Source organism: Balaenoptera musculus, chromosome 15 (assembly GCF_009873245.2).
Source record: "Balaenoptera musculus isolate JJ_BM4_2016_0621 chromosome 15, mBalMus1.pri.v3, whole genome shotgun sequence".
Taxonomy (NCBI): Eukaryota; Metazoa; Chordata; class Mammalia; order Artiodactyla; family Balaenopteridae; genus Balaenoptera; species Balaenoptera musculus.
In genome coordinates, this window is record NC_045799.1 from 49,705,378 (window position 1) to 49,726,285 (window position 20,908).

Sequence of the window (20,908 nt, forward strand, 5' to 3'; positions counted from 1 at the left end):
ACGGGAGCAGCCCCTCACTGTGCGTGGGTCCAGTCCCCGGGGTTTGGACCACGACGGGAGAAATGTTCAGGGTTTGCAGGGTCCTCCAGGGCTGCTGGCCATGCCTTCCTGACCTTGCACAGTTGCTGACACTCCTGAGCACTGCTGTCGGGCCCGGGCCTGGCCTCCTGTCTTCCTCCTGAAGAGGATTCAGACTTGGTCGGCAGCCTGCATCAGCTGCCTCCCAGCCTCCAAGGCCCAGGAGACCTGCGCTTTGGGGCCGGCAGCTGAAGCCTGGAGATCTTCAGCGTGTTGGGCCAGCTACCAGCACTTACCCAGGCAGGATCTCTCACCAGGTGCCCCAGCCCCAGCCTCCTAATCAGACAGAGGCAGGCAGGGAGGGTGTGGCTGGGCAGGCAGGGCCGGGCTGGGCTGGGCTGGGCTGGGCAGCCTGGGCAGGGGCGCGGCCCTGCACTGTCCACCATTTTCAGAGGCGCCCTAGGTGCCAAGCCTCCTGAAGCTTCTCTGGGCCCAGCTGAGGTAAGGGGGGAGCAGAGGAGGGGCCCCCCCAGAGGTGCCCTGGGGTGACACATGGCTGGGTTGGAAACCTCCATGCTCCTGGTCCACTTCTCCCATGTGAGACTGTCTGAGCCTTCATTTTCTCCACTGCAAATGAGGATCAAACAGCTCCAAGCTCATGGGTGGGGTTGCTTGGAGAGTTCTGGGCAGTGGTCAAGTGCAGAAGAGCCTTCCTGTGAGGACAGACTCCTGCTGCTTAAAAATAGCAGGAAAATGAGGCCGGAAGGGGTAGGGGGTGTGTGGGGTTACTCTGAGTCAGGGGCCCAGCCAGGCTCCTAGTTCCAGTGGGTGGTCTTCAGGGGAAAGGGCCAGTGCCTAGTCCTGCCCCTGGGGGCTGGTGAGGGGATGGTCTCAGGGGTCTGTGGTTTAGGCCATTGCCAGACAAGGTCCCCTCCATATGTCCCGGCCCCTGCAAAGGTGGGGCAGTATTAAGTGGGTCAGTGTAAGGAAGTGTGTGGGGCAGGTGCTCCGTAAACTTTAGTAGTTGCTGCTGGTGCTAGGGGTATTGTCCCCTGGAACAGGAGGGGCCAGGGACGCCTCCTGACCATCAGATCAGATGGCTTCAGACCCTGGGCTGGCCCTCCAACCTTCGTAGCTCACTTGGCCTCTGCAGGGACTGGGGTGCGAAGGGGCCAGTCTGGGGCTGGGGTGGCAGCTTCTTTTGGGACCCCACCCAGGGCCTGGGGGTCCTTTCACCCTGGGATGGTGGAGACAAGGTGAGGTCTGGGACCCTCAAATGTCAGGTCTACTGGATCCCTCAAATGAAGAAACCAGGCATGGGGGAGGTTTGGTGGCTGTGGGAAGGTGGGGAACTGGAAGGCAGGGGTGTTGGGGACACTGTGGGTAGACTGGAGGGGGAACAAAGATGCTGCGAGGGGGACAAGGACATGGGGGACAAGGACGTTGTGCACAGGGCATGGGGAGGACAAGGACGCAGGAGGAACAAGGGCGCTGCGCGCACGGGCCACCAGCTCCGGGGACCGGAACGTTGCGTGCACGGAACGCTCGGGCGAGGGCCGGCGGGCAGCCCGGGCACCTTTGGGGGAGGACCGTCGCGCGGCAACGCCGGGAGCGGACGGAAATGGGGCTCGTGTCCCGCGGCGCCGCCGAGGCGGGGCTGGGGGCTGCGAGCGCTGCTGTTCGCCCGGGCCCGCCCGACGCGGTCCCCAACCCCATCCCGACCCCGCCAGCTGAGGGCGCGGACCCGGGAGCAGCCGGTGAGCAATCGGGGGGCGGGCCGGCGTCCTTGCGGCGCGACCTTGGGGAGCCGCCCCCTCCGGGCTATGGGCCCCGACTCTTGCCGCGGCGGCCACGGGAGCAGGCCCGGGAGCCCGAGGGTCTCCGGAGCCTCCTTCCGGAGGCGGCGCAGGCCTTTTGCCTCTCGGAGCCTTTATTTCCTCATCTGTAAAATGGGGACGCCACCGGCCGCCGGCCGCCGGCCAGGGTGGGCCTCAGACTTGGGAGGGCAGTGAGGACCCGCCAGCCCCTGCAGGAGCCCGCCCGCCCAGCCCCGAGTTTGTGGCCGGGCCGCGTGGATGCCCTGGCGGGGAGTCTGGACCCCAGCCCTGTGGGGTGAAGGGCGGCCGGCCGGCCGATTCCCTCTGGCCCACCCCAACCCGGGTCCCTCTGTGGACCCTTTGGAAGGGCATTCATGGTCAATGGAACTGGCTGTCAGAGCTTTACAGTTGTTCCTGACTGCAGTACAGGGCAAAAACCAGAGCCCTACATTCGTGTCCATTTTTCTGAAATGAGAGAGGGGAAGAGCATTCTTTACTGAATGCTTGTTGTTTTTTAAACACAAACACATGGAGTAACAATGAATTCTTGTGAGCTACTGAGGAGCGGTGACCAGGAGGCTCCACAGAGGACTGTTTTAGCCAGTGAGATGTCCCTGGCCAGTCATAACTGGGCTTTTGCCCTGAATCAGTTCTTGTGGAGGATGACAGGATGTCCACTTCACAAGGTAGATGGTTGAGTTCAGGTTATGCGGGGAGGGTCGTTCTAGTGACTGCATGGCCTGACTGATCTGGAATGGGCTGAGTCACAGGGAACCAGGTGTCATTCATAACAGAGGCAGCTTTCCCAGGCCTGTGCCCTTGTTTTTATCACAGTCTTTAAAGCTGCACACGGCCCCGCGTTACTGCCCCGCTTTCTCCCATCTGCACCTCTGCTATCGATTGCCTCCTCTTTCATCTTTTCCTGGCTGTCTGATCTGAGCAGACTTCTTTGTGTTGGTCACTCCCAGAGGCTGAGGTAGGGGTGGGGATGGGAACTTACCCCGTGATTTAAGAGTTCTCTCTCACTACCCCACAGATGGGAACACCAACCTCTGCCCTCCGCTCTTCCCCAGACATGAGGAGCTTTTTTTTTTTCTTTAAGGTAAACTTTGTAGATGAAGCATAAAACACACAAAGAAAGTGCACAGATCGTATGTGTACAGCTCAGTGAATTTTCTGAAAGTGAACCCACCGTGTAACCAGCTTCGCCCAGAGCATCTGCTCACTGTTAGGCCAGTTGTGTTTATTTTCTGACAGTAGCTCTGGGCAGTTTTCCTTAGCTCCTGTGAAAGGAGTCCCTGAGCAGGGTGTGATTGTGTCATTTGGCTGAGCTGGTGGGTCCCGACAGGCTGGTGCTGAGAGGCTTGAACCATGATGGCTGGTCCCCCATGGTGGTCACCAAGCGAGATGTACTGGGATCCTCACAGGCAGAATTGCTCTGTGCCTCTCACGATGCCTGTGCAGAAGTGTCAGTAAGACAAGGTGGTCCTTGATGCCCTTGCTGATGGGCACAGGAACTTAGCCCCGGGGCTGCCTTTGGGCTCCAGGCTTTCCCCTGCTGACATCCATGTTGCCTGCCCTCTCTGGTCTCTGGGGGGGAGGGGCATTTGGGAGTCCAGCTGCTGCTGGACTCAGAGGGACGCTTTTCTGTCAACACGCACAGGTGGGAGAAGCCTCGCCCCTCCAGCCCCGCTCTGGACTGCAGGGGAGGAAAGCAGCTTCACCAGTTGCCTTTTTTTTTTTTTTAATTAATTAATTTATTTTTTGGCTACGTTGGGTCTTCGTTGCTGTGGGCAGACTTTCTCTAGTTGCAGCGAGTGGGGGCTACTCTTCGTTGCGGTGTATGGGCTTCTCATTGCGGTGGCGTCTTGTTGCAGAGCATGGGCTCTAGGCGCGTGGGCTTCAGTAGTTGTGACACACGGGCCTAGTTGCTCCGAGGCATGTGGGGTCTTCCCAGACCAGGGCTCGAACCTGTGTCCCCTGCATTGGCAGGCGGATTCTTAACCACTGCGCCACCATGGAAGTCCTACCAGTTGCCTCTTAAGCCCTGGGCATTTGAGGCCCCTTCCAGAGCCCCCCTGACCCTCAGGAAAGGGCTCCCTCAATGTCGCACCTCCCCAACATGTGCGTCCCTCTCTGTCCCCCTCTCTCCGAGGGCCTGTTGAGCACTGGGGCCTGGACGGCCAGGCTCTGTCTGGGGCCTGTGTCCCTCTCTCAGATGTAGCTCCAACTTGGGGGCCTTAGCTCAGGGCAGCTGCTCTGCCCTTTGTGCTGACACAGCGGGGTCGTTAGTGTCTAGGAAAGGGCGAGCTCCAAGGTGAACCCTCACCAAGGTGAACCTCCTGCCCGTCAGGCCCTGTCTAGGAGTGCTCAGGTGGGAAATGAGGTGCTTACTGAGAATCCACATCCGCAGTGAGCTGACTCCTGTGCAAGGCAGGGCTCACAGTCCTGCAGGATTCAGGAATCGCAGCTGCTCAGGGATGTCCTTGCTGCTCAGAGGTCCTGGGAAGGCTGGTGTCCCCTCAGCCATTCTCCAGGGCTGGAGAACTTCTCCCACCCCCATTTCTAGAACACTACCTGGTTGGGGGAATAGGTAGTCCTGAAGGAGGTGCTCAGCTGTGACAAGAGGATGGGGCTCCCAGGGAAGGATGGGCACAGCCGCAGGCTGGAGGGTTGGGGTAGAAGCAGAAGCCCCATGGAGCTGAACCTGTTCCCTGAGCACCAAGCCTCCCCCAGGGGGCTCACTGGGAAGGGAGGTGGGCTTTGGCACCAGGCATGTCCCCAGGCATCTTCTGGGGCACCTGTACCAATGCCCACAGCTGCCAGCAGTGTGCACGCGTCTGATTTCCCTCAGCTCAGCGGCAATTTGTTTAAATGTTCATCTTTATTCTTGCCAGCTTAGTAAGTAAATCAAGGTTTGTTCGATTTTTAATTTAAATTACTTTAATTGTTAATGAGATTGTAGATTTTTCCATGTGCTGCACATCAAAAACTAATCAGTTCCCTAAAAACAAAAATTAAACCCTTGGGGCTTCCCTGGTGGCGCAGTGGTTGAGAATCTGCCTGCTAGTGTGGGGGGCACGGGTTCGAGCCCTGGACTGGGAGGATCCCACGTGCCGCGGAGCAACTGGGCCCGTGAGCCACAACTACTGAGCCTGCGCGTCTGGAACCTGTGCTCCGCAACGGGAGAGGCTGCAATAGTGAAGAGGCCCGCGCACCGCGATGAAGAGTGGCCCCCGCTTGCCGCAACTAGAGAAAGCCCTTGCACAGAAACGAAGACCCAACACAGCCAAAAATAAATATTAAAAAATAAATAAATAAAAGATTACTATTAAAAAAAAAAAATTAAACCCTTGTGCTCAACCCAGCACAGCCTGTGAGTGGTGGTGAGCAGGTCACGTAACCTCACGTGTATCAGCCTGCCTGTGTCTGGAGTGAGGAAGCGTTGCCCTGCCTCAGGGTAGGGATGGGAGTGGCCTGGGCCTGTACTCACAGCAGCCAGGGGCAGAGATGGACAGCCGGGCCCCCCTGCCAGCCTCGTGACCAGACCCAAAACTGGGTCGCCCCCACCTGTGGGCCCAGTGGCCACGTGGATGTGTCTGTCAGGGCCACCTGTTGGCCAGGACCTGCAGCCCCAGCACTGCCAGCCACCCCGGGTCCTCGGGTCACGGTGGCAGCGGCAGCAGCTCTGAGCTGAGCCCCTCCTCTCTTCCAGCGGCGCCGGCATGGTGCTCAAGGCCTTCTTCCCCACGTGCTGTGCCTCGGCGGACAGCGGCCTCCTGGTTGGACGGTGGGTCCCGGAGCAGAGCAGTGCCGTGGTCCTGGCTGTGGTGCACTTTCCCTTCATACCCATCCAGGTCAAGGAGCTCCTGGCCCAGGTGCAGCAGGCTAGTCAGGTGGGCGTGACTGTGCTGGGCACCTGGTGCCACCGCCGGCAGGAGCCGGAGGAGAGCCTGGGCCACTTCCTGGAGGGCCTGGGCGCCATCTTCTCCCACAAGCCCTGGTTCCAGCTATGCCGGGAGAGAGGCAGCAAGTCCTGGAGCTGCAAGGCCACCCACTGGCAGGGGCCCACCTCCCATGCCGCCTCCGGCGAGGACCAGGTCATGCTTATCTTCTACGACCAGCGCAAGGTGCTGCTGTCCCAACTGCACCCGCCCGCGGTCCTGCCCGACCGCCAGGCTGGGGACACCACAGCCAGCGCGGGGGGCCTGGCTGCTGTCTTTGACACAGTGGCGCGTAGCGAGGCACTCTTCCAAAGTGACCGGTTCGATGAGGGCCCCGTGCGGCTGAGCCACTGGCAGTCGGAGGGCGTGGAGGCCAGCATCCTCGTGGAGCTGGCCAAGTGGGCAGCAGGGCCTGTCTGCCTGCTTCTGGCCTGCCTGCTGTCTCTCGTCTCGGCTGCCAGCGCCTGTCGGTAGGTGCCCCTGGGCCAGGCGAGGGAGAGTCAGGCCCCTGAGGCCTAGGCCCACCCCTTGGTGTGCAGGGGTCATGGAGGCCCAGATGGCCCTTCTGAGGCTCACGGCTGCCCCCTGCACCCCGGCTCTCATCCCACGCTCCCTCCCCACTGTAGCTCAGAGGACACCCTAGTGGTGGTTTCTGTTCTGGTGCCCCTCGCTCCTGTGGCAAAGCTAGGCTTCCTGGAAGCCCCTGTGGTTGCGTGGGACACACTGAGTAGGGATACATGGTGACCCTCAGACAGCTCAGGCCTCTGAAAGGAGAATTAGATGATGAACAGACCTGGGTTGTTGCTGCGCAGGGGCCACTGTTTGCCTTGCTGGGGAGTTGCTTGTCCTCCTGCAGACCCACAGGCCCACCTGCTTCCCTGGCCTCGGCCTCGCAGGAGAGGCAGCCCTGGGAGGCTGTGGGACAGCATCCACTTGCTGTCTGGGGGGCTGGGGGCGTGGTCCCCAGCCTGGGCCGCTCTCTAGAATTACCGGAACACTCCTGGCTGCGGGCCTGGATGAGGGATTTGTAAAAGCCCCTGGGGGCCCTGGGGATGCTGGGGCAGCACGCGGATGTTCTGGCGAGTTAGCCACAGGACCCTCTCTCTGTGAGAAGCCACCTCCCTGGTGGCACCACCTGGTACGGGACAACTGTGCTGCATCTTCAGGTCCAGGGGTTCAGCTGTCAGGTTTGGGGACTGGCCTCGCCGGCTCACCAGGGGCTCTGGGAGCGCTTGGGCCTGTCCCTGCAAAGAGACCCCAGCAGCTATGTGTGCACGCCACCTTGGGCTGTGGGGGCTGCTGGGTATCCTGACCTGTGTGGTGGGTTTCAGAGCTTCACAGCCCCTTGGAGTGAATCGTGTGAAAGTGTGTCTGGGCCTGGGTGCAACTTTGGGAAGAGAAGTTCCTTTTGTCAGCTCTCAAAGAATGCAAGAAAGGTTTTGAACCGCTCGAGTGCCCTGAATCCCGATCTGCCCCTTAGGTAGGCAGGTGCTGGCTGTTGGCAGAGGTCAGAGCCCTGTGACGTCCATGTGGGGCATGGCTGTTGCTGCCCAGGGCTGGCCTGAACCTCAGGGAGACCCTGCATGGGGGTCTCTGCAGCCCATGCGAGGCTGCCTTCCACTGGACTGGAACGGGGGGTGCAGTGCGGACCACACTTCACTCTTGGAATTGGGTCAGAGTGGCTTGGCTGAGGACAGAAGCTTCAAACCTTCAAGGTCAAGACCTCCTTCCTCCCGAGGGCCTGAGCATGGTCATCTGGCGGCTCTGCACTTTGCACGAGGTCCCTCCTGCCAGCAGCGGGGCTCTGGGTGGGAGCCGGGCTCTGAGTTGCCATTGAACGCTTTCTCCACCTTTGCTTGAGAACATCTCCCCTCAATGCCTGCATGTCTGTGAAGTGTCTGGTGCTTTCTTTGCTGCGTGAGAGATCAGTCTCATTGGACAGTCAGGTCAGCTGAAACCCTCAACACAGACACCCGTCCTGCAGGCACTCAGCTTCAGTGCCTGGAGTCAGCACCTTGCGTTCCCAGTTGATGGTCGTGAGCGACCGCAACCCATGCTGGGCTGCCCACCTGGGTCCTCCCCCCATGTCCCCGCCCCGCTGAGTTCAGGAGTGTGGCTACTGGTATTTGGGGCTACCAGGGCCCTTCCTCTCTGCACGTTGAGGGATATTGGCCACGGCTGAGATGGCCCTCCCTCCCTGGCGGGCAGAAGAACCCCAGAGGACCCGGAGGCCCATCCTTCTCCCCTCCTCCGCAGGGTGTTCAAGCTGTGGCCACTGTCCTTCATCTGGAGCAAACTCTCCACGTGTGAGCAGCTCAGGCACCGGCTGGAGCAGCTCACACTCATCTTCAGCACCCGGAAGGCTAAGAACCCCGCCCAGCTGATGAGGTGAGGGGCCTGCCCTGGTCTCCACAGTGGCCAGATGCGTCATGGGCCCAGCCCCTTCCCCACAGCAGGCCTGCCCAAGCTGACCCTTTCCAGCCATGCCACCCTCACCACTCGCTCCTGTTGGACCCCTCCTTCCAGGAAGGCCAACATGCTTGTCTCTGTGCTCCTGGATGTGGCCCTTGGCCTCATGCTGCTGTCCTGGCTCCACAGGAAGGACCTCATCGGGCAGCTGGCTGATGCCCTCATCCCTGTGGCTGACGTGAGTTGGCTGAGGTGTACTTGAACACCTGTTTCCCAGGGTTGAGGGGCAGGACCCTTCCTGGGGGCAGCAGAGGCCCCTCAGCCAGCCAGAGCAGCTCACCCCTGACCCCAGACAAGTCCCCTAGGAGCTGCTGTGTCTTACAGAATAGGTGGGGCTGTGTAGACCCGGGCCCTCCAGCTCCTGGCCTCTTCCTGAAGGTGGCCTCTTTGGAGCACCCTTGTGTTGGAGATTTTAGGGGGAGCCACGTCCCTGCCAGGCTGAGTATCATGGCATCCCCATTGCCTCCCCACCGTGCATGACCATTTCTGCTCTCCTGGCTCTTCGGGGTGGCTCACTTTCGGCCTGGGCGCTCCGCACAGTCAGCGTCACAGAGACCTTGTGTGCGTCCAGGTGTCTGTGTGGTCGAGCTCAGCCTCCCACCCTGCTCCCAGCACCAATTCTGCAGCTCCCATGCTGAGAGCCAGAGGCACCAGCTCATCGGCTGTGCTCCTGAACTTGCCCTGCACAGTCTGTGCACCGTTCCCAGGGCCTGGGCGCTGCCCCAGCCTCCTCTCCCTTCCACAGTCATTCCTCCCACGGTCTGTCCATGCTGGCTCTGAGCCTTCGTCTTCTCTGCCTCCTTCGGAGGCCCTGTCACTTCTGTTGGGAGATTGTCTTCTTGCCTAGGGCAGCCCCTCTGGTCCCTCAGTGCCCCACCCCCCCGCCCCCTCTGCCCAGGCCTCTGTGGGGCTCCTGGCCCTGGGTGTGGTAGAGCGGCTGCAGCCTGGCTGCGAGGTCCTTGTGGGCTCAGCCGCTGCCTGCTGTCATCAGCGTCCAGGCACAAGTGTGCACTGGGCCTGCTTGTGGCCAGGCCAGGACCCTGCAGGCAGGAGCGCCTACAGGCCAAGAGTCCCATAGCTTCTCAGGGAGGCCTGGCCCAGGAGGGAGGAGGGAGGACCCAGGGGCTGGGGAGGGGGCTTGGCTGCTTTGCCCTGCTCATCCATGCTCTGCCTTTTGGCCAGCTTCATCCTAGGCCTCCCTTTTGCAAAATTGCTCAGAAATATAAATATTTAATTTAAAAATGAAAGCCTCTTCCTGCCGCCAAGCTCTTATCCTTTAAATATTAAATAAGGTCTATTTATAAAGAACATTCTGTTCTCCTTCTCACTGCTCCTGACACGGCAGAGGCCTTCACCCAGGGTTGGGAAAGGCCTGCATTGGTACGTGGGAGGGAGGTGGCAGACTGTGGGGCAGGGATGTCGGTCCTGTGGCCTCAGTGTTGGTGATGAGGCTAGGAGTCCTGCAGGCCTGCCCCCCAGGGCTGGCACAGCTTTCCTCCTGGGGCGGCCAGGACAGTAGTTGGCCTCTCTGCTTGCTTGTGAGGGTCCCTGTGCTATCTCTGGTCCTCACTTGACATTGTTCTTACCTCTGCGGGACCCTCCAGCACCCACCTCCGCCCCGCCCGCCTGCTACGGGGGCCCCTGATGGGCTTGACGCCCTCACTCTCACGCAGGGTCACCCAGATGGGTAACCGGGGTGGGGCCAGTTGATGGATGGTGTGGCCCTCATGTGTCCTTGCAGCACGTGGCCGAGGAGCTCCAGCATCTGCTACAGTGGCTGATGGGCGCACCCGCTGGGCTCAAGATGAACCGGGCTCTGGACCAGGTGCTGGGCCGCTTCTTCCTGTACCACATCCACCTGTGGATCAGTGAGTGCCAGTGATCAGGCGGGTCGCCTCGGGGTTTCACCCAGCCCCACTGACCCACACCTTGGCTCCTGAAGCCCATGCCCCCAGGGACACAGACCCTAGCTGAGGGGGGGCAGTGGGGCCCAGCCAGGCCCTGTCCCCTTGGTCTCTGCTTCCTGTTGACCCAGCATCCCGTGTGTGGAGCCTTGCTGTGCTGGCCACTCACAGTTTCCAGAAGCTTGGGGCAGCCATCCTCATGGTGGACTTGGGGGGACCAGGACCTCCCTGGGCTCCCCCCTCAAGGCTGACCCCCATCCCACCAGGCTACATCCACCTCATGTCCCCCTTCATTGAGCGCATCCTGTGGCACGTGGGCCTCTCAGCCTGCCTGGGCCTGACGGTCGCCCTGTCCATCCTCTCAGACATCATAGCCCTCCTCACCTTCCACATCTACTGCTTCTATGTCTATGGCGCCAGGTGGGTGTGCAACCCCCCACCCCTGCGGGCTGACACAGTGCAGCCCCCCGAGCCCTGGGCACCACAGACAGGCTTCCGGGGCCGGGTGGGCATGGGGTCACCAGCCCAGCTCTGATGGTACCACGTCCTGCAGGCTATACTGCCTGAAGATCCATGGCCTGTCCTCACTCTGGCGCCTGTTCCGAGGGAAGAAGTGGAATGTTCTGCGCCAGCGCGTGGACTCCTGCTCCTATGACCTGGACCAGGTACCGCCTCCAGCTCCAGTCCAGCTGCCCCTTCAGATGGGCCGGTGCAGCTGCTCAGGCACCACAAGGGGCAGCCTCACTCCTGTTCTGCAGGGCTCCGGGGTGTGCGGGGAGCTGCAAGGGGTAGGGTGTATGCGGGGCCTCAGACAGGGCAGAACCTTGCCCAGGCGGGGATGGACCCTGCTCTCGGGAGGCCACAGGGCTGCCGGCGCTTAAGGTGACCTCGCACGGGGCTTGGCTCTGGCTAGTCCCATTAGCTTGCTCAGACCTGACACGGGGACCCTGAGTGCTGCCTTCCAGGGCATGTTTTTTGCTGCCTAATTTTCACCACCCTTCTGTCTTTGGTGTACAGGCTGTATACCCTGTCAGCTGGTCTCCCCAACCCCTGTCACCCCACGCGTCACCGGGTCTGGAGGCAGGTGTCCCTCCCAGTACTGGAGAGAGCTGTCCTGAGCAGGCTTTCCCAAGTGGTCTCAGGAAGCCGGCAGGCATTCCATCTCTGCTCAGTTACAGGATGGATTTGGTGGGATGGGTAGCAGGGGTGTGGCTAGTGCTGGCAGGGCTGTCGCCCAGCACGGGACTTTTGCTGGTGCTGCATCCTTTCTCCCTGTAGCTGTTCATCGGGACCTTGCTGTTCACCATCCTGGTCTTCCTTCTGCCCACCACGGCCCTGTACTACTTGGTGTTCACACTGGTGAGCCAAGTGCTGTGTACCATGGGGGTGCTGGGCGTGTCACCTGGCCAGTGGACCTAGCCCACAGTGCTTGGAGTGGTGACTGCCAGCAGCTGTGGGCAGGTCGTCCATCCCTGCCGGCCACAGGGGGTGTGGCTGTTTTGGACTCTGGGCAGTGTGTGCTGGCCCTGGAACAGGCAGGGGTCCCACCCGGGGGGGACACCACCCACTACTGCTCTGGGACACGCAGCTGGGTTCACGGAGGGCAGGGGTCTCCCGTGGTATGGGGGAGGCGAGCACAGACAGCAGGAGGGCAGTGGCCCCCAGGTGGCTGGGCTGAGGGCCCAGTGGCACGTTTCCCTGGGTTGGAGCACCACCTCCTCTGACCTGGCAGCAGGGCAGACCGCTCCAGCCTGTGGCTTCCCTGCCTCCCTGTGCTCAGACCTCAGGTTCAGGGCAGGGTCCCTGCCCTCCTCTTGGGACCCGTCAGGCTGTTCTGCTCAGGGGCATGCAGTGTGGCTGTGGCCACAGTCCCAGGTCAGAGACCCTGAGCACTGTCTGTGATGCAGCTCCGGCTCCTGGTGGTCACTGTGCAGGGCCTGATCCATCTGCTTGTGGACCTCATCAACTCCCTGCCGCTGTACTCACTCGGCCTCCGGCTCTGCCGGCCCTACAGGCTCGCGGGTAGGTCTGCGTGCTGGCTAGGCGGCGCACCTGTGGGCCCTGGATGTGGCAGTGTGTGGGGCGGGCAGGGAGGACAAGAGCCTGGTCCCAGGGCGTGAGCTGGAGGGAGAGGCCCCCTGCCCTCAGGTTCAGAGGCCGCACAGGTAGCCCTCCCGCCTCCTCAGCCTCCCCTGTGACGAGTGTGGACGTTTGCTCTGAGGTCTGTCTGCAGTAGTCCTGTAGGTGGTGCCTGAAAGTGGCTCAGAAAAGACCTATCTCGTGTGGTTGTGTGGAGCTGTGTGTGCCTGCTGGTGCCCCTCCTCCTGGAGGGGACCGGCCAGGGTGGAGGACGCCGGGCTGGCCAGAGCTGTGTGACAGGCGTGCCTCCCGCCCCGCCCCCGGCAGGCCACCACCTGCGGGGACAACACGCACCAGCCCAGCTGCTCCTGCCATCCCCTCTGCAGGCGATGCCCCTGTTTGCATGCTGACACCAGCCACGTGTTGGCCAAATCCCCCTGACGGGAGGCTGTCCCCACGGCAGGCCTAGGGAGGCCTGACCCAACTGGTCACTGAGTTGTGGGTTGGCTCATCGAGTTCAGGGGCTTTGAACATAACGGGAAACTTGAGGAGTTGCTGGCACGGCCCCTGAGCTGACCAGCATGCCCAGGAGGCCCTGGACTAGTTTGCAACCGGCAGCTCGGCCGCACGCCAGAGTTCACGGCTGCTGCTCCCAGCCAGTTCCGAGTCAGAAGACATGAATGTGCATGTTCACTGGGCTTTGGGCCTTGAGTCTGCCCGCTGGATGTCCTCAAACTCTTTTTCCAAGCCACGTTCTCCACAGACCCCCAGGTGGCCCAGGCCAGGGGCCCATGTGTAGTGCTGCCCATGCTCCCTGGTCCCCCAGCCCCCACCCACACTTCAGCATGCCTGGAAGCAGGCAGGTGGAGAGCCCGGACCCGGCACCTTCCTCTCCCAGCCCTCAGCTCACGGCTAGAGCAGAGTCCTTTTAACTTCACATAAAAGGCCACAGATGCCGCCTCTTCTCTCCACCGAGTTTGCCTTGGGGCCTCTTCATCAATTGATAATTAGCTCCTGTTTCTCCTTTCAAGAACCTTCCGCCTTGGGAATCCCCAGGCTTGAGAGCCCACACCGCAGGCCAGAGTGAGGTGGGTCCCTGAGTCAGCCGTGCACACAGCAGTTGGAAGGCACTGAGATGCCAGCAGGGTGCCCACCACCCAGCAAGTGCCTTGTCCACTCTTGGAAAACCCCCGTCCTACTCAGAAAGCAGCACAACCTGCCGGCTTTTCCCCGCCTGCCAGACCCACGGCTTTGGTCTCTCAGTGCAGTTCTGCAGGAGGCCCTGACGAGGGCCAGGCTGCAGCTCAAGGAGGCAGATGGGAAGGATGGGCTGGAGAGGCGAGCTGCTGCCCGGGCAGCCTGTAGCCCTCTGAGTGCCGCTCGGAGCAGGAGCGCTGGTGGGGGCGGCCTGCGGGGCCCTGGGAGCCCTGGAGGGCCACCCTCCCTCACGGGGACCTTGCTCTCCTTACAGCCGGTGTGAAGTTCCGAGTCCTGGAGCATGAGACTGGCAGGCCCCTCCGCCTCCTGATGCAGGTAAGGCTTCCACACAGCCCTCATGCTGTTGCCCGCCATGAGGCCGCCCATGTTCTGAGGCATGTTCTGTGCCGCCCTGGGTGTGGGCCTCACGGGCCTGGGTGAGGTGCAGGCAGGAGGGCCCAGCAGAGCTGAGGGGTGGGGCCCGGGGGAGGCTCGCCCACCCCCAAGGCCTCTGGGCACCATGATCCTCTGTGCCTGGAACCTCCCCCAGCAGGGCCCATGTATGGGGTTCCCTATGCTGTGCCAGACACCCTCAACCACCCAGGGCACCTGCCTGCTGGGCCTGCATCCCTGTCTCCTGCCCTGGGCCCCCGGGCTCTCCTTCCAGGCGGAATAGCAGAGACTTGGCAAAGGCCTCAGGACACACCTGAGGCCTACTCTGTTGAGCTCCTTTATCTTAAGCAGTCTGGGGCCTGTCTTGCGGGAGGGAGCAGGCCAGGTGCCTGTGTTGCTGGATGCAGGTGTCCGGTTGGCCTGAGGGGAGAGGTCAGATGCTGAGGCAGCCGGGCCCTGTGTGGTTTTCTCGGGGGTGTCCTGAGACACCTCCCACTTGAGGAGGCTCCAGGGAGCTGAGTGAGTCCTGGAATGGAGGGGTCGGCGCCCCGCAGCCGGGCCAGAGCAGAGCACGCCTGACCGTGGCCCAAGCCTGCCTTCCAGGCCGCTCACCCTGACCCCTGTGTACCCCAGGCGAGAGCGCATCTGGCACAGAACTGGCCCTGCCCCATGGTTGTCCAGCCCGGGGACCCCCCACGAAGGCCTGCCGGGCCTAGAGAGCTGGACTCCCAGGGAGTTGGGGGCTGTGTCCCGGCTGACCGCTGCCCTTGTGCTTCCAGATAAACCCCCTGCCCTACAGTCGCGTGGTGCACACCTACCGCCTCCCCACCTGTGGTTGCCACCCCAAGCACTCCTGGGGTTCCCTGTGCCGCAAGCTGTTCTTCGGGGAGCTCATCTACCCCTGGAGGCAGAGAGGGGACAAGCAGGACTGAGGGACCCTGGCCACCAGCCAGCCCAGCACCACCTCCTGCCAGGGTGTCAGGGTAGCACGTGGTCCTGCTCTTTGCCTTCCTGCCCCTGGTTGTCTGGGGCCTTTGCAGGCCCTGCCGGGGCCCTGCCCGTTGCATCTCCTCCTGACTTTGAGGTCGTGGGAGTGGTGAGCAGGAGGATGCGGGAACGGCCAGCCAGGCCAGCGGCCCACGCTCCAGCACCAGCACATTTGCCTCGGGAACCCCCTGCTGACGTGTTGTGATGGCATAGTTAACCTGGTGCACACCGGCCCCCCAGGCCTATCCAGGAGCCCCGTCCTGCCCCCCACCCCAGTCTATACCCAGACCCTAGGAGGGGGTGCAGAGCCCTGCCTCTGCCCACCATGCCCGTTCCCAGTGGGGTGGGCTGGCAGGTCTTTCTGGCTGCTCACTGGCACCCCACCCTGTCATGGGGTGGAGGGGATCCTTCCCAGGGTGCACTCAACTGTCCTTGAGACTCTCGCCCCTAAGCATCTCCTTCCCTGGGGGATGCCCTCCTGGGTCCCCAGTGCCTTCCAGCTGTCTCAGTGGAGCCACAGCCAGCCAGTCTGGGGGATCCAAGCCACTGCTGACCCCCAGCGCAGTCCAGCAGCTCCAGGAAGCTGGGCAGCAGCGCCCCTCACGCCCTGATTCGCACAAGGCTTGTTGATGCTCCTGGAGAGACTGCTCTGCAGGAGGAGCTGCCCTCAGGGCTTTGGGTGTCCCTGTGTGAAGCCAGGCCACATGGGGTGCCTGGAGCTGTCAGCAGAGATCCACGCACCCGGCTGCCCCGTTCCTGCCCTGTACCCCTGCAAATCTTCCATCTCGCTCACTGGCTTCTCCTGGGCAGATGCTCCTGCAGCCCCCAGGGAGGGGCCCTAGCACTCAGGCTGCATCTGCCTGCTGGCCGCAAGCAGAATCTGAGTGTGGGTGTGAGCCCCAGAATCCCCAGGGGGAGGAAGCCTCAAGATGCGGGTGGCATCACATACGGTGTGTCATCGTGGTGTTGGAGATGATCATGCTGTAGGTGGCGGGGCAGCGCTCTCTGTCCATCCCAGGCACTTGGGACTGTCCACTTCTGTCACCCACGCTCCTTGGCTGTGGGCCACAGTGGGAGGGGGCCTGGGGGAGTCCCCACCAGCCCAGGGTCGGGCAGGAGGGGTACTGGCTCTGTCTTTTCTGCTGGGACAATAAAGCCTCCCACGTATTTGGAGTGTGCCGCTCTGCCTTCCCATCACCACGTGGGCAGTGGGTCTGGGGAGGCGCCCCTTCTCCTGGGGTGGCAGGACAGCTGGCCCCCACTGTTTGTCTTGAGATGACTACCATGCCTGTTTCCTGTTTGTTGCCAAGCTGCGGGGCACTGGGCTCCCTGTCCCCTAGAGCAGGCCTCTTTGCAGGTCTGGTGCGTGTGTACGTAGGCTCTGGCCCCTTGAAGATGTCCTTGTGTGGATGGATGGACCCAGGGCCACTTGCTTTCCAGTTTTGGCCTTGCTGTGGTGTGAGGAGCTCCCAGGGCAGGGCTGGGGGCAGGGGTGCAGACCTCTCTGGGAGCAGGGGTGAGCTCTGATATATATATGTCACCACCTGAAACCTGTGGACTCCACGCAGGAAGGGGCTCTCCCTGATGGACTCTGCCTGACCTGCAGCCTCCAGGGACCCTCAGGTGGCTTCCTCTGTGCCTGCTGTACTGGCTATGGAGGCAAGGGGTTGGAGCCCAAAGAGGTCACTCAGCAACTGCCAGGCCTGCATCACCACTGAGGGTCAGCAGAGGGCCCCACATGGGTCCTGGTGGGCAGGACCACACCCCAGAGCCTGCTGAGAAGAGCCTCCATCACCTGCATTTCTGGGGCCACCTTCCCAGTCACCAGATGCCAAGACACGGAGATGGCACATGGGGCCTGCCTCACCTCCCGCTGAATTCTCTCCCCTGCTCCGCCCAGCCTGCTGGGCAGTGGTGGCTGTGTTCCAGGCCTTTTCTGGCAGCTGTCACTCTCGTGCCAGGTGAGGGGCTGCCTGCCCATCTCCCGAGGGCCAGCCCAGGCCTGGCACCAGAGCTGGCCGAGGGAACAGTGGTCACTCCAGCCACTAGCAGCCACCAAGACGTGCCACCTGCATGTCCTAGGCTGCTCCCATCCTGTGTGTCGTCCCTGGACCTGTACAGCCCTTGCCTAGGGACAGCCTTCATCTGTGGCCCCTCATCCCCAACCCAGGGCTCTGACCACCCTGCCACGCTGACCTGGCAGAGCCTTGTCCTACAATTTCTCCGAGGCTGACCCTCAGGCTGCCCTGAAAAGTGGACGATTCCCCTTTCAGCTGGGGCCACCACCTCCCAGACAGGTCCTCACGGCCACCCACAGAGAAGGGCCCGGTGCTCTTCCAGTGTGGAGACAGGCTCAGAGAGGGGCGGTGAGCTGCTGAAGCAGGCGGTCTGAGCCACATAGTTCACTCCCGCCAGCTCCCTCCTGTCCTTGAAAACTTACTTTGATGTGATTTCAACTCAAAGAAACAGCTAGCACACCACAACCTTCAACAGATTCCCCGGGGCTAATGTTCTGCCACAGCTGCTTTTTCGTGCTCATGCTCTAACTTTTCTAAACCATCTGATCATCAGTTGCCCCAGTTGTGTTCCTAAGATGCCCAGTGTATATCTTGTAAGGCCAAGGACTGACCTGTGTAACCAGGGCACGGCAAGGAGCATGGGTGGGGCCACCCGCTTCCCGTGCTCCTGGGTGCCAGTCTCAAGGACCCTTTGCCTTCAAGCACCCCACAGCCCGTCTCTGCCTTTCCCAGCACTGGGGTCCTCAAAGATCCAGCCAGTCACTTGGTAGCCTGTCCCTATGTGGGGTTCGTCTGATGATTCTGAGATTCAGCTTCTGTGCTCTACACCGTGTCTGCCCAAACCAGTGACGTCAACCTGACCCACCAGGTTCTCCTCTGTAAAGCTACTCTCCCTTTTACATAACAAGTGATTAGTACAGAGATATTTTCGACCACGTGACTGTCCCGTCCCTCCTCCCCCTCTGGCCCACTAGCTGGCAGCGTCCACTATTGATTCTTGCCGGATGCACACAGCTTTCTGCGCCCTCTGCCTGTAGGACTTGAGTGGGGCCTCTCCTGGCAGCAGGCCTGGACTGGGGGTCAAGTAACTGACACTTGTGTGAGAGCTCCTAGGGCACCAGGGCCAAGGTCTGTTTGCCCCAATGGGTGGTCCCCAGGCCCTTCTCAGAGTGGAGAGCTTTGGGTATCCTGGAGTGGGGGAAAGGAGACACCCCAGACCACTCGTTTGTTCCCTCCTGGACAGAGGCTGGGTCTGGAGGCCTGGCCCCCATCCTTGCTCGGAGCCAGTGGGTGTGGGAACCACAGGGGAGACTGTCAGGGCTCTTCACCAGACACCTCCGGGGCCTTCAGAGGGGCCCAGGGTTACCCTCGACCACGCAACACCTGGGCGCCTCGCAGAGCTGACCCAGGACCTGCGAGCGGAGGGCTGTTCTGGGCTGCTTTGTCCTTGGCCTGAGGTTCCTCCAAGGTCCCCTGGGCCAGGCCTGGCGCTTAGTGGGTCCCAGAGCGTCCTTGCAGAAGGGCATGCAGCTATGTTGGAGGCCAGCTCCTCCACCCACAGGGCCTCCTGGACAGCAGGGAATGGCACCCCTCCAGCCATCCCTCCCTCGACTGGGCCCCACTGCCCCAGACCCTGTGGGTTACTGCGGTGCCTTTCTGCTCTGAGGTTGGGAGGTCAGAGGTCAGAGGGAACTGGAGCAGCACAGGAAACCAGTAAATCAGGAGGACAGGAAGCACCTGACAGAGGTTGCTGAGTCTTGCTCCCAAGATCAGACTCCATGGACAGGTTCTAGGGATGGTCACGCCTGCTGCACAAGCTGTGCTGGGAAGGACCCAGCCGGCCTCACCTCGTCCCTGGTGATGGAGAACCAGGCAGCGGGGCCTACAGCTGCTGGAGCCCCTTCGGGGGAAGTCCTGATGTACAAAGGGTGCTTTTGGTTTAAATTCTATGCAAAGTGGAATGATAATAGTTTCTCACCCACCATCCCTTCTGGGCAGCCTCGGAAACCGAGGACATGTCAGCCCCACATGGCTTCCAGCCCCAGAGAGGGGCCTCAGCGACTTCAAAGCAGGGAGTAGGCAAAGCCAGGCTGAGGCGGGCTCCAGGTTGGGTGTAGTGACCTCTGCCAGACAGGCCAGCTTGGCCGTGGTTGGGGGGTGGCAGGTGGTGGGGACTTGGCTTCCCGCCCCCACCAGCTGAAGGCTAACAAGACTCCGCCCACTGGCTGTTGTTTCTGTAAACACTGTGTTGTGGGTGCATGTGCCCTTTCTGTACACGCTGGGGGCTGTGTCTGCTGTAAGCCAGCATCCAGGGTTTGGCCACTCCGTGGATTACGAATGAGCAGGTGGCCTTGCCCATCCCTGGCCAGCCTCTGCCCTTGAATGTCCCAGAGGGCCAGGATACCAGGAGAGCCTCTCCCTGAAGGCAGGTGAGAAAGGCCCAGGTGCTTACTGCCCACCCAACAGACGGACCAGCTCCTCAGGAAGCCTCCCCAGGCACCCCACCAAAGTGAAACAGCAGAGTCCACATGGCTCACTGCCCAGTGAGGGTTATCTGCAGCTTGCAGGGGGTGGTCACTTGTATTGTGCCCCGCCCATGCAGGGGTCTGCTCTCTGTGAAGACCACCTGCTGCTGGAGACACAGCCCAGGCTCAGTGATCCCTTGGGAGGAGTTCTTGCTGCCCTGTTTCTCGCCTGCTGGACAGATGTGCCAGCCCAGCTGTCCTCGGTGCAGCCCTCGGGGCCTGGTCACTATGATGTGCTTGTTGTCTCTGCACAAACCTGCTTTTTAGGGAGCCCCAACTCACACGTGGCCTCTCCCTAGCACACACCCTCAGTGCCTCGTCCAGCTGAGTCTAGTGGCTCAGCTTGGACAACGTATCCTTTTGATTGATTTATAATTTTTAACAGCTTCATTGAAGCATATTTTACATATTATAAAATAAACCCATTTCAAGTGTGCAATTCAATAATTTTTAATAGCTTTACCAAGTAGTATAACCATCACCAATTTTAGAACATTTTCATCACCCCAAAGGGAAACAGGGTACCCATTAAGCAGTTACTCACCATTTCCCCCTCCCCCAGGCGCTGGCAACCACTAGTCTACTTTCTGTGGATTTACCTATTCTGGAAGTTTCACATAAATGAAATGTAGCAGGTATCAGCACTTTATTCCTTTTTATGGATGAAAACCCATTGTGTGGATAAGCCACATTTTGTTTATCCATTGATTTGTTGATGGATGTTTGGGTTGTTTCCACCTTTTGGCTGTTGTGAGTAATGCTGCTGTGAACATTCATGCACAAGTTTTTGTGTAAATGTATATTTTCATTCCTCTAGGAGAGGAATTGCTGCATTGTATGGTACTTCTATGCTTAACTTTTTGAGTTACTAGTTGTCAATTACATGTCATATGTGAATATGTTCTCGTGAAAATGTTATCAATGACGAGAACATCACTCTCCACCTCCAACCCCAAAGGAAACGATGCTGTCCATTTGGTGAGCATCATTCCAGGTTTTATCCTGTGCATACATAACATTTCGCTATATGTAAATCTAGAATGAAATGAATTGTTAAGTTTTTAAAGCATAATCGTTGAAGTTGCACTGGATATACTGTACTATCATTTGCTTACTTGTCTTCTCAGGTCAGTATTGCCTGCATCTTACCTTGTTCATCGAAGGGGCTGCGTGAACCTGGTTGATTTAATGGCACCCTATCGGGGGCTCCAGATGGCTTCACTACTTTCACCATCACCACAGCGCTACAGTGAAATTCTTTGAGCTCATTTCTGAGAATTTCTCCAGGCTCAATGAGATACGGAATTATTAGGCTGTTCAACCTCCCTCCCAGAGAGCTGTTCCCCACATCCTGGCCCACATGCGACATTGCCAATCTGATATGTGAAAAAGGTATTATTTTGCTTCACTTTCCATCTTGCAGAGTAAAACTGTATCTTCGCACGACTTCATAGGCTTTTCATAACCCATCCATTCTGTAAACAACCCCAAAGTCACTTCCTCCTCGAGGCCCCCTGGTCAAGCCTCAGAGCCTCACGCCCTAACCCTCTTCCTGGG

General features: G+C 60.4%; 1 protein-coding gene across 4 annotated transcripts; it reads left to right on the forward strand.

The window, feature by feature from the left end:
- Nucleotides 1-498: 498 nt before the first annotated feature.
- Nucleotides 499-20,894, forward strand: PIGQ (phosphatidylinositol glycan anchor biosynthesis class Q). 4 transcript variants are annotated; one of them, XM_036824639.1, is made up of 11 exons: nucleotides 499-519; nucleotides 5,551-6,249; nucleotides 8,036-8,167; nucleotides 8,306-8,426; nucleotides 9,990-10,116; nucleotides 10,419-10,572; nucleotides 10,706-10,817; nucleotides 11,431-11,511; nucleotides 12,060-12,174; nucleotides 13,703-13,764; nucleotides 14,601-14,753. In XM_036824639.1, the coding sequence occupies exons 2-11, from the start codon at nucleotides 5,561-5,563 to the stop codon at nucleotides 14,751-14,753; spliced, it is 1,746 nt and encodes a 581-aa protein (XP_036680534.1). In that variant the 5' UTR covers nucleotides 499-519; nucleotides 5,551-5,560. The 4 variants fall into 4 exon arrangements, with proteins under 4 accessions (XP_036680534.1, XP_036680535.1, XP_036680533.1 ...); XM_036824640.1 differs by lacking the exon at nucleotides 499-519 and adding an exon at nucleotides 1,636-1,775 and having other exon boundaries at nucleotides 8,378-8,426; nucleotides 14,601-15,967; XM_036824638.1 differs by lacking the exon at nucleotides 499-519 and adding an exon at nucleotides 1,636-1,775.
- Nucleotides 20,895-20,908: the final 14 nt, after the last annotated feature.